At 41.2% G+C, this 15,947-nt stretch overlaps 1 protein-coding gene across 2 annotated transcripts; it reads right to left on the bottom strand.

Annotated features, from left to right (window-relative positions):
- Positions 1–7,687: 7,687 nt before the first annotated feature.
- myoz2a (myozenin 2a) lies at positions 7,688–15,362 on the bottom strand. 2 transcript variants are annotated; one of them, XM_023421116.2, is made up of 6 exons: positions 15,181–15,362; positions 14,271–14,416; positions 13,274–13,440; positions 11,234–11,378; positions 9,087–9,270; positions 7,688–8,247 (listed from the first exon to the last, which is right to left on the bottom strand). In XM_023421116.2, exons 2-6 carry the CDS (start codon positions 14,350–14,352, stop codon positions 8,022–8,024), a joined length of 804 nt encoding a protein of 267 aa, XP_023276884.1. In that variant the 5' UTR covers positions 14,353–14,416; positions 15,181–15,362; the 3' UTR covers positions 7,688–8,021. The 2 variants fall into 2 exon arrangements, with proteins under 2 accessions (XP_023276884.1, XP_023276885.1); XM_023421117.2 differs by having other exon boundaries at positions 14,271–14,360.
- Between the last annotated feature and the right edge of the window lie 585 nt (positions 15,363–15,947).

Here is a 15,947-nt window from a genome sequence, read left to right as displayed (position 1 = left end):
AGGTGTTAAACATTTACCTATATGCTTATACCCCAACAATGTGGTGGCAATTTTAAGACTATGATGATTATGAATGACTGAGAGTGGGGGAAAGTGATGTAAGGCTCTTGTTACCCAAACACCATCTGCCTGATCCTGTTATATAAAGAAAGCAAATGAAAAGGGGTGTAGGCTACAATTAAAGCTTTTCTCCCCTTTTTAGAAGCAGGTGAGTAGTGAGTGTAATAGCCCTATCATGTTTCATGGCTCAAGCTGACCACGTTTTTATTTGGAATAATTATATGAATTAGAATAAGTAGTTTGGATTGCCTCCACAAGAGGGCATATTATAGAAGTTATATAATTATTTGGCCATAAGCTATATTTTTGATGATCTATCAGTTTATTTTAATTAATGACATTTTAATTTATGCCCTGACTTGATATAGCCAACATGACACATGCATGTTTTTGTTTCACTGCTATGGGGGAGGCATGTGTAGTATTTGTAATCAGCACTCTTTCTGATTTACAAAGGTCAGTTGACTTTCTTGGCCGATTTGAGTGACATCTTTGCAAATTCTATACGTTTCGAAAAACATTTCACCAATTAATTTGCTAAATACTGCATGTGGTAATTCAGTTTGGTAGAGATTCTATCAGTTGTAAAATCAAGTGCACCAATGATTGTAACCAGGCCATATATCCAACAAGCTTTGTGTTTAAGAAAAACCCTCCTTTCAAAATAATCAGCACAATCACTCACTAAGGCTGAGGAAACTGTATGCAGTGAACAAGTGTGTGGTGAGGGGTCACAATGTATCAGCGTGGTCCAGCCTTTCCCCAGGAAGTACTTGAAAGGGCCCAGTGAAGAGACAATGCCATTTCCCTCCACACACATTTCCTCAAGGGACATATAATGCTTCCTCTTAAAATATAAAAAAGTCTGAGTGCTGTAATGTGTAATAGGTAATAATTTTGAGTGATATCAGCTTTCGGGATCTTGATGTACTTATATCTTGATAAGTATTTAACTCACCTTGTAACTCTATAAAGAGCAAACTTACACTGTGGGAGGTAAAAAAACACAACAAACCTGTTGACATTCTGTAGGGGTTAACGCAATTTTTTCAAATTACTCATTCTTTTTTCTGTAATTTTCTAGACAGGATAAAAAAATTCTGTATTTTGTTATCAGAATGGTGCTCACATAGAGAAGTTACACATTCCCACACTGGCTGTAGGCCTCCTTGCTTTGAAGAGCACCCAGCGAATAGTTATAACTCGTTATAAATTATAGATAAGACAGTTCAAACAGATCAAGTCTTCAACAAGTTCCACAAATGTTAAGTTTTCTTTTCTGACCTTGGTGGACAGTTTGCACTCCAGCCGCTGGATCTGACAATTTGTGCCCTGTCAGCATTGCTGCCCGACTCTGAGCCAAAAGTCTAAAAATGACTGTATCATTGCACTGACACATCTCTGCCTGGCTGGCATGCACTTTGAATGGCTGCTGCAGAACAGCGGCTCATTGGTTTTTGGACATGGTGTATTCATTTTTAACCCTTGATATGTGTATTTGTCCTAAGTGTTCTCTACTTTGCAAATGTATGAAATATTTCAATTAGATTCTCTTTGATATCCTGCTGAATGTGAGGTTAAATTATTCTTGCTCTTAAATCTAGCAGCCCAGCAAACACAACTGGTACGCAAGTTTGATTCTGTTGTGAAGGACATTTTAATTTCAGATTAATCAGCGAGACTTTGCCAGCTCCGCAAGGAGACAGTGCACATAGTAAATGTCCCACTGAGAGCTGGTGCCATTGCCCTGACATCTCACCTTCAGAAAGCCCCAATGAACAGCAAGGGATTTGCTGAACACAGTGGATAAACACAGCCTCAAATGACAAACCTGTGTCCTCTCTTTGCCTTTTTGCAGTTTCACCAACAACAATAACACTAGTACATATCAGTTTTGAGGAATCAAGTTTACTTCTAATGTGGCACATCAGATATGATTTATTTTGCCTTTTCTCTCACTACACAGCCACAAAGTTGCCATTGACTTTTGTTGGTCTGATAGATAGATTCAGTGATGATTTTGATTGGGTCACTGGGCAACTAAATTCCATTTCAACCCAAATGTGCTGTGCCATTTGAAGTGGGATATTTTTAGTAATGGGCTCTGGCTTTTCAATCCATATTTACTGTACTCTATAGCACTGAGACACAAAGGAAAAGTGGGGCAACAATTCCAAAACCATACAACTAAAGTCTGTGCTTCCAGTTTGGTCCCTTTTAAACCAAAACAAATGGAAAATGAAACGGAAAAAGGTTGAAATTAAAAAAAAAATGTATCTGATTAATCACAAATAATCTTTCCTTATACATTTTCTGATTCAACAGTGAGAATAAAGTCTAAGTAGATATATCTTTTAAGAAATAAAGCTACAACTTCTACTACTGGTTTCATCTGCCATACTAATAGCAACTGCAAAACTGAAGTGTATAATTAAAATATAGACCTGGGTACAGCCTGGGTAATAATAAATGCCCTAGTTTGTGTGCATATTAGTGTGCGCATACGCAAACTTGGATGTGCGTGGTATCATGGGAAATGCAAATAATTCAAATGGAACAGCTTGTTCTTATGAAGTAATGGAGGCACATGAGGACACAAGTTGTCCTGACCATGCATGTAAACACAAACAAATATGGGATATTTGTTAAGAATACATGTTGTGCATGAGTTCAAGCTGTGAGACTGTCAATCAGACTTACTGCCCTTTAAATGAAAATGCCCTTTTGTCACTTTCTACGAAGTGGAATGACTGAACAAAGAAAAGCTTGTAATGTTTTCTGTGAAAACCATTTGTTGTGTTGATATTGAATTACTACTAATGAGGAAACACACAGAAGTGAATGCCCTGTTGTTACGTAAGAGATTAGACATGCTCAAATACCACAATGGGGGCCACGGGAGGCGACGCCTCTGAAGCAACTCGTGCTATGTTTAACTGGGGATTAAAATCCGGTAATGATGAGTTTTTTTTGGAACGAAACCGCTCCACAGGTTTCAGTACAACAATTAAGTCAATGGTTCTTAGTGAGGACTTGTTGTGCAAACATTTTTCAGCGTACCTTTTAGTTGGGATATCTGGAAATGCATGTCAGTCCGGGCAATTTTCAAGATAAAGGCCTGCAGAAAAAAAAAAGAATCCCTGATACAACAAAGTTTCCTTTCGTGCATCTTGTCTACATTGTACATTATTCACTGAAATGGTATTTGTGTGCTATCATTGTGACTTAGCATTACTACAAACACAACATGATGTTCCAGCATGTGGCTGTATTTCATAATACACCATGGGAGCAGGTGAGAGATTTTGCCCAGACAAAAGGAAAGGCCTTTCTGTGCGCATTTATCTTACTTTTTATTCATTTGTATTAATTTACATTTGCTTTCTAACCACCGAGTAGGGCTGTGCTCATTGTTTTACTGCAGAAAAGTGGATGACATAAGCATCATTTTTTGGCAACTGACCATGTTACATTAATTCTGGAGTGCAGCCAAAGGGGTGACTGTGATATATTTCACTGCTGTGTTTGCCGTATCCGCGGTAGCTGCAGCTCACAGGGAAAGCATGCTATCGCCTCAGTGCTGCTGTCGGTTAGGGAAAGTAATACCCTTCATTGACTAAGATAAGGCACACTAATTATTCTTTCCACGGCAACATCATCAAAAATGGGCTATTTCCTCCCTAACTCCACATTAAGGATATTTAAAGCTTTTTCTGCTCTTTCCCAGTTATATTAGATGAGAAAAGAGAATTTTACTGGTCACCTGAAGGTCTCAATGCTACAGTTTGTTTATTTAATGGTTGTGTTAGAAGTTGTGAGTTAATAATTCTTCACTGACTATTAACTGAAGAGAGGAGGTTAACATATATTGACCAGTCAGGAATATAGATGAGTCTCCTGAGGAAAAAGTCAAAGGCTGGATTGCTGTGAGAACAAAGCTCTAATTGGTCTCAAGGGGTTTTCCAAGTAAATAGGAACACGGCCTTGAATGTTCATTTGTCCAAATAGGCTAATTACTTGCCTTGCTGTGTGCATCCCTCCATAAAGTGGTTTCTACTGTAGTGAATTATTGTGTATTTAACCTCTCTGCACTTGATGAAAATGAGTGCACATTGCCCAGAAATCATTTTCCCTTCAAAAGTTCAGTGATTCATTCTGGCATTCACCTCGTGATCCCATCCAATTAAATGATGGCCACAAACTTAAACACACTCACATACTCACACACACACACACAGCCAGACAGTATGTTCGTCACTGAACATGCACGTATGCAGGCGTCCACCCTGGCACACCCTGCTGACACTTGACGGATTCAAAATTTTCTCAGAGCGAAACATAGTTCAACCCATTGCGTAATTTCACCTCATTTCAGGAGTGGAATGTGCACCCTGTCACCTTTCACCTCACCTCACTGGCAACCCAACACCACCCTACTGACCCCCCGGGATGTTTTATTTTCACTCATATTTTTAGATATCCCATTGGGCTTTGCACTTTCCTGTGAAAATGACCACCTGCTGCGCACATCCATCAGCCTAGGCAAGTATATCATGTCATCAGATGAGAAAGACTTGAACTAAAACATTTACACACTGTATTTTAGCTGTGCTTTGCAGTTACTTGTGGATTTTTATGTCAGCAGGTCGTCTAACACCATACTGCAAGGTTAATCCCAGATTTCCGACATGTCTGGTGGAAAATTTGAGTATAAACTCCACCTACAATCTGTGTCTGTGTATGCTAAAACCTCTGAGGGAGCCATATGTCTCCCTCAAGGTACAGTTCAGCGCCCTTGCAGTTTTTATTTCACAACACATTTGTTTTCTCACTCGACCCACGCATACTTAAAGAAATCCTTCTGGGATATTGGCTGGTCATGTGGCTCAACCTTTTAGCAGCTGTCCGTGTCAGCAACATACTGCACACTCAGTGTTCGGTGCTGTGTGTGCAGATGAAGACCCGAGGGACTTTAGCTTTAAAACATGACAGTGAATGCAACAGCAGCAGAGTCCATTGTTAACTGCTGACAAAGACACTGAAGACCAGCTGCTCAGTTATAACCTCGGCTCGGTCACAGCGTATACAATAAAACGTGAATGGTGAAATTTAGTTGAATTTGATGTCCGTTTCATCCCATGCACCTGTTGAACACACGCACACACACACACGCACACACACACACACACACACACACACATACACACACACACACACACACAAAAATGGCATGTTCCCATCTTATCAGGGTTCTTGTTACGTAATAAGTGGTCACTCCAGTCTTACATTCCTATCAGATGTTTGTTTGCAGTGTTCTCTTCAACAAAAGCACTTTCTAAGAGGACTGCACTATATGAGCTCCAACATGCTATCCCCTCCCTCTCCCTGGTGCTCTTATCCAGAGCGATTTAGAAGGAGTGAGCACCGGCGGACACTACAAGCATCGATTACTGCAAATAACTTCAACCCTTCAGTTTAGGGACATTCTCTCTGATCAACAGGCCATCCTATTGTCCAGACCTCACAGTCTAGTGTCCACCGCCTGCTGTGCCGTCTCATGCCAAGGCAAACACGCCTGAGGGGAAACTAGTTGCAGTTAGAGACTAATAATCGAATCGTCTGGCTCCCCGACCCTCAGCCTACGCTACAGTCCCTGCCAATAATATTTCCGTTGCTGCATTTTGATAATGGCTACAATCAAAGTTCAAAGAGAGTTCATGACTGCCCTTGATAAACAGTGCTCAGTATTTACAATGGAACTTGGCAGAACTACTGGCCCTGTTGGATGCTGGGTGGTGTGCTGTATACACCGTACCCCCGATGAGGCTGGCAAGAGGAATTCAATAGGACCCAAAAAGGGAGTGGCACCGGGGGCTGCACATTCCAAAGGGTCTCCAACAGAGGCGAGGAATGCTGATGCTGGACTTGCTTGATGGCTGTAGGAAATCTGAGTCATTACCTAATTCATTTTTGGAGACAGAGAAGACATCAGTAATTTCTCCAAAATTGAACACATCCATTCTCCGGACAAAGATTGCACCTGCCTTCCAGACAATCAGGGATTTCATGAGAATGTCAGGCAAATGATCTTATTTCACTGAATTTTTTTTTTTTGTCTGCAGGATCAGGTGTCATCTTTGGTGCTTAACAATCATTGCTGTCCATCTTCAAGTTCATGTAATCGTAAGTATGTATTTTACTATGAACTTTTTTTCACTAGATTTTCTCCTGATGAAGTCTGACTTCCTGAAGATGGCGAACTTTTGTGTTTTCAGCCACGGCTGCCATTACTGTTTATGCTAAACCTAATTCTTATTATTTCCAATTAAACCACTAATGTTGCATAAGACCTGGAAAAGATTTGCTGATTAAAAAGCATAAACGAAGAGGGTGTAGACACTGCCCTGGTATCACAAACACAAAAACAAAGGAGAAATGTATTTCTATGAAATTACTGAAACATATTCAGAGTATGCAGACGCTGGCTCAGACACCACACTGACACCAGAAACACAGTATTCATTAACAGGCTCGTAAACCAGATCTATAACTTACTTAGCTGATGTCAAAGCTCAGTGATATGTTACAAATACCATGTAATCTAGCATATGACACCTTGTCACAGTGATTGACAGCTTCACCAACAGTGAGATCTGACCTCCTAATTGAGACTGTTAGTCCTCCTGACTGTCCATCATTTGCATCTTATGCATCTTTTTTTGATCAGTCAGACTTCTGCTGTAAAATGTACAATCACAACAACCAAACACCAAACCTACGGTCACCTGTGTAAACTAACACTCTGGATGTCAAAGCTTAACATGTGATCACAGGTGAAATAAGCTGATATGCTCTTTTATGGATATAACCTTGTGGACAGTCATTACACAGTACACAATACATACAAACATAGCACATATTCTTAATGTTCCTCATTAAAAGCAATTTGCACTGAAAGCAACAAGCTAGCGTGTTAGCTTGATGGTACTAGCTGTTTTGCATTTAATGAAGCGATAATATGAGATAATACATTTTATCTTCACTATTACAAATTACTGATTAGCCAATGTGAAACACTCAGTGTAGTTCTCTTGTAAAGCCTGCTGGCAACTTTCAATCAGCCAAGTCTGTTCGCTTAAGCCTGCTGTATCTGAGATAGGTTCCTGAGTGCTGTAGTAATAAACAGTAATAAGAGACAGATAAGAAGTGGGCACAGCTCTACCATCAATCCCCGCTCCTTCAGCTGGGCATAGCCAAAAGGTGAGAGACACATCAGTCAAGCTGCTCATGTCAGTGAAGCAGATTTGATTTGTCAGGCAGTGTAACCTTGAGGCGCGTTACAGTGGGTCACGCGTATCTTTGGCCTCTCACACGATGCGATAAGTGATGGGTTTGCATACGATTATAGCACACAGGCGCAGCATCATTCACTCAAGTGAGCCTTACGTGTAGCTCAGACCATGTCACTGTGAAATTATCACCAGGGGGACTGTTGTGGAATATGTTACAGATTTGCATCCATTTCCAAAAAGAGAAATATCCCGAAAGTGTGTGTTAATTCTAACAGCAGTTTTAGCAGCAGAACATGAACCTCAAGCATGAAAAACAAAACACTGAAAAAACAATGTAGGACTTGTTGCTTTCCTCACCATTTTATTGAGCAAAACTTGTGTCTGCAAGATAAAATACTCTTATGCACATTAATATACAACAAATTCTATTTATTACAGTAGTGTCTCTGCCTACTGTACATTAACTCCTGATTAATTCATTTTTGAGTACAGTGCAACAGCTAACATCCCTGGGAAACCAAGGGCTGCTGCACACATGGTAACTTCAACCAGCAACGCCCAACAGGACGCTTTCTCTCACCCTGACTCTGATCTGACCCAAACATTTCCCCGCCCACCATAACCTTGGGTGCATCAACTACAGCATCTCTGTGTGACTTCATTTTGGGTTCAAAGGTCTTCTGACTCAGGGATGAGCACAGGCTCAAGTGGAACAGTAGGGAGGATGACTGGACCGCCTGCCGACACCCAGCCCAGAGCGGATCTGTTGAAGGAGGGTCGATTTACTGCCGTCTCCCCCTGTAGCTCAGGGAAGTCGGGGAGGGGTTCTACCTGGAGAGGCTTGATGGGAGCAGGTCTGGGTGTCTTGTTGAAGCCACCAAACGGGGTTGCCACCCTGGAGGTGACAGAGTGACAGTGTTAACAGTAGCTGCGATGTGCTAATAAAAGAGACTGCAGTGACATTTAAAGTGGTGCAACTAATTAAATCCAACCAAAGGATTTGACCTGGGGACATATTCTAAGAGATAGCTGCTTAGAGTGAGAGGCATACTTGCTCTGTCCATTGTGACTTAGATGAAGGACAATACTTGTTTTGCTCATTCAGTGCATAGATGGTAACTTAAAACTTTTAAAGACAAATTTTAAAGAAAAAAAACAAACAATATTTCTTTTACAAATGAAACAATTCATTTAAAAGCAATAAAACATGGCCTTCCTACAGCTTTATTTGGTCTAGTATGGCTAGTAGCTTCAGATGCCCAATGCAGGCAAACTTAAGATTTATATAATTGTCATTACTGAGTCAGTGACTGTGACTGTAACTCTCCTCTACCTGAGCTGCTGTTAAACTGTTCCTGTATTTAAATTTGGTATTTTACAGCCAGTGGTATTCTATGATACCATCCTCCCATAAGAAATGACCCCATAAGTCGTTTGTGCAAGCAATCCGTTGCAACCCATTGTTGTGTTTTATTGACAACTTTTCTGTTTTAACGTCATCATTATGACGTAAATGTTGACTGCATGATGCAATGACTATAAATTAATAATGACGCCATCGCTATTTAGATTGGTTCCCTATAAGCCTCGCTTTCACTATGTAAATCATTTCATCATCACTATTTCAGGAAACACTACCATGGGTTATATCTGGACAAACGACCTATATGGTCTTTCAGGTTAGAAGACTTGTGATTTTATTGATGACTGCCTCTTCAACTGTGTGGTTGTTACCTGTTGAAACTTTTGTACCCTGGTATTTCTGGTCGGGCCTCTGGCTCAGGCATGCGGGAGATGAGAGTGTCAGCTAATGCCGGGTCACTGATGATGGCCTGCTCCCAGGGTGAGTGGTAGGACTTTGGCACGGCTGTACAGTTGAACTTCTCTGTAGGGATGTCTTTCAAAGGACCTCCGTACCCTGGGTGGGTTATACAACACAGACAGTGATTGAACATAGGGCTTCTGCATGTCAAATAAAGTGCAGGCATTAATGTTTCCATTTTAAATTTTTACATTTTTTTTAATCTACCAATCCTGTTGTCATGTTTGGTAATTTCTCCACACATGGTAAATAATGAAGTGAAACTTAAGAGCCGAAATCAAAACTACTTCTTAAACCATGACAAGCAAACATGCTGTCCCCAGAAAGCCAATTGACCACTTTGATTTCATCTCGTATCTAAAGATCACAGACGTGTCAACTGGTCATGACTAAACTTGCGTGGAAGCGCATGCAGTTTGCTGATGTCTCTTCATGTGATTTTTGGGTACTGAAGTTAAAACCGTTCACATCATTTTCTTTAGCCCTCGTTAAAGTTCACAGCAAAACAAATCAAGGGGCAGCTTCCCTGTGTCTCAGTGTGTGTATATGTGCACGCCTGCATGTATGTCTCCCTGCATAGTCTATGTGTGTTGATGGGAGAGGCCTATCCAAAGCACTATCCTTCAAACCCAGTGCTTCACTCAGGGGGGCTTGCAAGCTGAGGCATTACATAACATGAGGCATCGTGTCACGTCCTAAGCTCTCACAATGAACAATCCCCCTTCCTGAGTTTATGTTTTGCCCTGAGGAGGAAGCAGGAGAGACCAAACAGACCTGTGGGGAAGTTTACATATTTTTGGGGGAATCTATTACAAAACATCATGTAAAGGACTTTCTGAGGCCCTGGAATATTATTGTTATTGTCGGACATTTTGCTGATTTAATATTTTTGTGGACTCACACACCCTGCTCTAATGTAGTATGTGTCGAGTTGAAAGAGGGATCCCAAAAATCCCTGAAAGGACAGAGAGAAAGACAGCGGGAAGGCTCTTTGTACATAAATGATTGTCTAGTTCTCTAAAACAATGAAATGTGGCAATATTTAGAAACATGGTCCTATAGCTAAAGACAAATATTGCTATATTGAAAATGGCACAAAACTATTTAAATGCCCTATAACATCAATGCTAGTATGCATCCTAATCCTAATCCAAATTATCATATTAATATAAACTCTTTACATCTTCAGAATATTTCCTGCCACTAATCAACTCATTTAAGCTCTATTAAAATGTAGGTTTTCACTGTATAGCAATAGATTTTGCTACATGTACAGGGACATGGAACACGCACCCCTGGTTGGAGGAGTGTGCTATTTCAAGAGTCCTTACCATTTGATATCTAATGCACTTTGGCCTGATTTCTGCTACAGCTGGAGTGACTTCATTCAGACACTGAAGGGTGGCGTCTGGTCCTGAGCTCCAGAAATAACACCCCACCCCTGTGTAGACGTACTCATCCCTAAATCAGTGCTGCTTTTGTGTCAACTGGGCACAAATTGAGACACGAGGGAGGATGTGAGTGCAAAGCTGATGGTATCAGTGGCACGGGAGGCAAACAGGAAACACTTCCCGTTGGTAAAACTCAACAATTTAAAAAACAAAAAAAACAAAAAGGATGGTCAAAGCTGATTGTAACAGGAGCAAGAGAAATAGGGGAATGTGGAGGAGTAGACATGAAGCAAAGGATTAGGATGAAGATAGAATGAGAGAAAGAAAGGAGACAGGCAGAGAGAGGGTGAATAAAAACGTGGAATCATATTCTGCCTGAGGCCAGCAGATTCCAGGCAAGAGGAGAATGTTTTCCTCCATGATCAAAGTGAACGGTGTGAGTACAAACAATGAAAAACAGTTGAATCCTTATCAAAACATGTGCAGTTGTGTGGAGAGCACATCCACACAGTAGCAATACCATCTATCCTGCAGCTGTAGTGCATCGTTCTGTTCAAACATGCACTAAGTAAGGTCAAACTGGTTTGTCAACTCAGCTTTAACTGCAGTTTATCACTGCTGCAGTGGTCGTGTCCGTGGGTCTTTGAAATGTCACCAGTGTTACCTACCTGGGGCGATAATTTCTGGATTTGGAACCATTCCTGTATCCTGTGTGTCTGACTGCACGTTAGGTGGTTGGTCGACACCCAAGTTGTTCTGGCCACTGTGGCTGTCCGCGGCATTCTCATTCTCCGTTTGGGAAATCACTGCGTTCTAAAAGAAGGATGGAAGAGGCGAGTTCGACACAATAACATATCTGTTAAGATTGAAAATTCATTCTTGACAAATCAGTCTCACCACCAGGACCACTTAGTAGCTTTCCCGGAGCTTTTGACCATCTCCACAGCAGATGGAGTTGCCCAGCTATAGAGATATTCAAAATTCCATTTTTCTGAGGGCTTTATAAGCTGCATTAACTGATTTCTTTGGCCACCTGGGGGCAGAGGAAACAAGCTGGGAAACATAACACTGACATACAGTATTATCACTTATTAAGTTGATGTGTATATAAACATAGAGCAGATAGGTCCTTAAGGTGCTCAGAAAAATCTACAATTGCATGACAATTAAGCAAACTCGTCATCTGTCAAACTTTTGACAGATGACAAAAATAATTAACAATATCTATCTATTTCATACATATTTATACTTATGGAAAAAAATGTGATTTGCATTCACAGTAAATCAGTGGTATAGCAGATTCATATTCAAGCCAAGTGTTACACTTTTTAATACTGCTTTTTTTTTTTTTCCTCAAGTGAACTCAAAGCAGTAAGCAAACCGTGATTTTTCATGTTTTCCAACAACCACAAGCAGACAAATTGTCCGCTTGTCCATTTTCTCTCAACATTAGAAACATTGTTTCGTGGGCCAGGGCGACATGTACCACAGCCCAAGCATCCAGCTTTCATCCCTCTGAAAGATATTTATGATGATTTACTCTAGGACTTCCTCAGGAAATGTTGACAACTTGAAACAAAATCCCTCCATTGCCCTGAGCAATAAACAAACCAGAGATATGCGAATCCCACTCACTTCAAAGATGAAGGGGGAAAAACTTCCTGGAGCATAATACTTATTTTATCTATGGACTTGAAGAGAGCAATGGAAAGTACAGAAGGCCACCGCAAAACTAAATATAAGAGAATATAACTAGTGCTGCGAATTAATTAGATATAACAAAGAGAAATTCAGTTAACTTATCTTGATTGAGTTTCACTGACAGCCTCAGTACATAAATTGCTTTATGTCTGACCAGGTCAGGCTAAGTTAAGTAGTGCTGGGAAAAGAAAAAGCTGACTTGGCACACTGCCCATCCATACACAAAGGAACATTAATAAACCTATTTATGAGCGGCCGGAGGACTTTCACTGCTACTATTCTGTGCCATTCCGTGTACGTAGCACGAGTCAAATAAACACTTCAAGTGCTTAATCTTCCTCACATACACTTTGTCAGGATGTCAGGTATTGTGTGAATGTTTTTCATGTGATGGAGAGAAAAGATGTGGGGAAAATGGATGAATGTGCTTGAGGAAAACACGCTATCGCAGTGTGAAATACTTACAATAACTCCTTTATCAAAGTGTGTTTTAATAGTGGTATAGTAGATTCATATAGTGTATCCATACGAATCTACTACAGATGTATGTGTGTTTAAAAAAATAGTTTGACAACTTGCGGACAATTATTCACTTTCTTGCTGAGGGTTAGACGAGAAGAGTGGAGATGAAATGTGGAGATAGAACCATTAGAGGGTTAGTTTAGCTTGGCATAAAGACGGGAAGTGGAGAAACAGCTAGCCTCATTCTGTCCAAATGCAAATTGCCCCCCCCACCCCCCCCCCACCCTGATTCCAGTCTTTATGCTAAGCTAAACTAACCATGTCTTCCTGATTCTAGCTCTGTAGTTAACATATAGACCTGTGGATGGCATTGATATTCTCATCTAACTTTTAGCATAGTATTATCAACTCAGTGTATTTCTCAAAAAACACTCCTGAAGTAACAATCTGGACAGAAATGACTTGATAAAGTGGAGTTTTTCTGCAGTGCATGGGTGTTTTTGTTCCACGCACATGTGATCACTGCTTCACAGTTTCTTGCTTACATTGAGCTGCTTGTTGTTTTCATTCCTGACGCTCTCAAAAGTGTATTTTTCTGAGCGTCTCTGGCGCATTTTGAAGAGACGGGAGCCCCGGTTTGAGGCGAGAGACAGCTCCTCCAGCATGATTTCCTTAGGCACGCTCATTTTCTTCCCAAGATCCATCTCTATATCTGGACACAAGGAAACAAAAGACTGAGGAGCTTGTGTGTATTCACTACATACTTGTACACTCATCACACTTCTGATGAAACAAATTTCTTTGCCTTTTTCTTATACACCCACCTATCAAACATCATCGGGGGAAAAAAAACCCTTCTGCAAAAAAAAGCCCTGTGCATGAATTGCTGACTCTGTATTCCTGCCAATATGATGAATAAGGAATCATCTTCCCTCTTAATCCACTCATGTCCGTTGCTTGTTTTGTGGTGTGCGCTGGGTGCTAGCTACTGGATGCTGATCATGGATATGTCACAGGCCTGTATCCAAGTGTGAGACACATAATTTGCCAGAATATCTTTCAGCTGTCAGTAGCCTTCAGACCCTCCCTATCCCAGTGAGCCACACAGTTGTCCTCGCCCTGAAATAGCGTGTTCAAAGGACAACGACAAAGGGATTAGTTACTTTGGCCCATAAAAGTATTCATTTGCTTATTTATAGTCAGGGTCATAGAAGGGAGGGTTGGCAACTGCTGCACTGGCAAATGGTGGGCTCGTACTTTCTACACAGTGAGTGCGGCAGGGTGAAGTAGTATTTACAGTTAAGTTAATATGTGTGGGATTTCAATGTGTACTGTAAGTTATGGTGTTAACTCCCTCTCAATGTTGATATATGAGATCAAAAGAGAAGGTAGAGGGGTGAAAGGAGCAGGATGTGATGAGGAGGAGATAACGTGAGATGGAAAGAGAAGCAAAGAAAGTGTGCAACAAGAGAAAGAGAGAGAAACTGAGAGGTCAAAGGGATGAGGAAACAAGGAAGTGGAGAGGAAATGATAGGGCTATACCTTCCTGGGCTTGAACCTCTTTGCAGATTGCTGCCGCCTGTATTTTCCTCTCCTGGGTCGTCATGGTAGAGAACTGTGACATGGCTGCCCCTGGGGGGACGGGGGTGAGGCAGAAAGTCTCAGGAGGCAGCGCACATCAGTACAACCTGTTCAAACGTACAACGAGACACAAAAGCAAGGCAACACCATCGATTGGGCAACATCAAGCATCCACACCACGCACAAAGACCCACCGAAGCAGATAGAATTTATTGGGGCAGTGAAAAGGGCAAAGTTAGCACATCCCTTTAAATAACCTTGGGCTGTTAAACGCCAAGCACATGCTCTTCAGACATGGCAACCAGCTGTGTCAGGGGTCTGGGAATCAATATGTTTGAAATTACCCAAGTGGGCTGAAAGGACACTGATAGAGAACATGGTGCTGTCACAGCAAACACGTGAGACAGTGGATGAAATAGCCCAGCGGAAAGTTTACACCAAGGTGTCAAGTGAACACAACACAAATGTTTCCTTCCAGTCGAAAATACCCCCCCCCCCCCAAAGTTTCACATCTTTCACATTTGGAAGTCATTTGTTTCAAGGCAAGTTTGCAAAATTTACTTTTACCTTCCACAAATCAATGTTAGAATAGAAGAAAAATATTCTGTTATTAAAATCAGGATATTCTCACATAAAAACTTCAAGCAATAAGACAAAAAGCAGATGCATTCATCTAAAGCATATTCATGAAAAATTATTTTAAAATTCAGAAGTGAATTTTAACTGCAACATAAGGCAAGCTGTGTGACTGACAGGAAAATGTGGAGGGAACAACTGTAGGTGGTAGTGAGAATCATGCTTGATTCAAAGTGCAAGTGTCACATTAGAACTGGACAGCACACCTGTGGAGAAGCCCGAAGTGATGGCTTACCTGTCCTGAAGGACCCTCAGGGGGGGAGTCTCAATTTTTGCCTCAGGGTAGGAAGTCAGAAAGGTGAGAGGCGAGAGGGTCAGACTGGGTAGTGCGACCCTCGTGGGTGCTCGTGCTCCGGGCACTGGGGCTTGTCGTGGGGAGGGTGGGGAGAGGGGGCTGCAGCCTGACCCGACTGACTGAGTGACCGAATGAGTGGGTGGGTGGATGTCAGTTTGTCTGTTGTCATTGGTATTTAGTTCACAAGCAGAGGGGTGACTAAATTTAGAGCGCTGCCACTGCTGCTCCCTTGCCCACCATCTATCTCTCTCTGTAGTGTTATTACAGTAGCCTATAGGCTATGAGTAATTCCCAACCAGGGGCACTTATACTTAGGGGTGAGTTACTTCTATAAATAGATAGCTATAATTAATTACAGTTGAAACAGTTGGCTGAAAGTAGGTTAATGGATAAATGCTAAATGATATCAGCTCAAGGTGAAACAAGTAAAAATATCAGATTAATTATTGCAATAGTTCAAAGTAGTAGATAAAAAGCACAATGGTAGCACAAATGCAAATTTAATCAAACTGAAATAAACATGAGTTTAAATGTCCAAATTTATCTAGTTTTAAATCAATTCAAATGAACCATTATGGAACATGAGGGGTGGTGTTGTTGAGGGGCACTTGAGTTCAACTGACAGGGCTGTGGGGGTATGTCTGACAAACCCGCTGGTCTATATGAATCCAGCTTGGCCCACTATGTTCTGTATTCACCATGACCGC

Source organism: Seriola lalandi, unplaced genomic scaffold (genome assembly GCF_002814215.2).
Source record: "Seriola lalandi dorsalis isolate HSWRI2012SDOR001 ecotype SW California unplaced genomic scaffold, Sedor1 jcf7180002054663, whole genome shotgun sequence".
In the NCBI taxonomy this organism is placed as follows: Eukaryota; Metazoa; Chordata; class Actinopteri; order Carangiformes; family Carangidae; genus Seriola; species Seriola lalandi.
Note: the sequence above shows the minus strand (reverse complement) of the source record. Positions and strands in the feature narration are given on the sequence as shown.

Bases quoted from the DNA above. Each gene is read 5' to 3' on its own strand.
- myoz2a (XM_023421116.2), bottom strand. From the start codon at position 14,352: ATGTCACAGTTCTCTACCATGACGACCCAGGAGAGGAAAATACAGGCG. The intron at 11,379-13,273 runs GTAAGCAAGAAA...TCCTTCTTTTAG, and splicing joins AAAACAACAAGCAGCTCAAT to AACGCAGTGATTTCCCAAAC. The intron at 9,271-11,233 runs GTAGGTAACACT...TAACCCACCCAG, and splicing joins TCCAGAAATTATCGCCCCAG to GGTACGGAGGTCCTTTGAAA.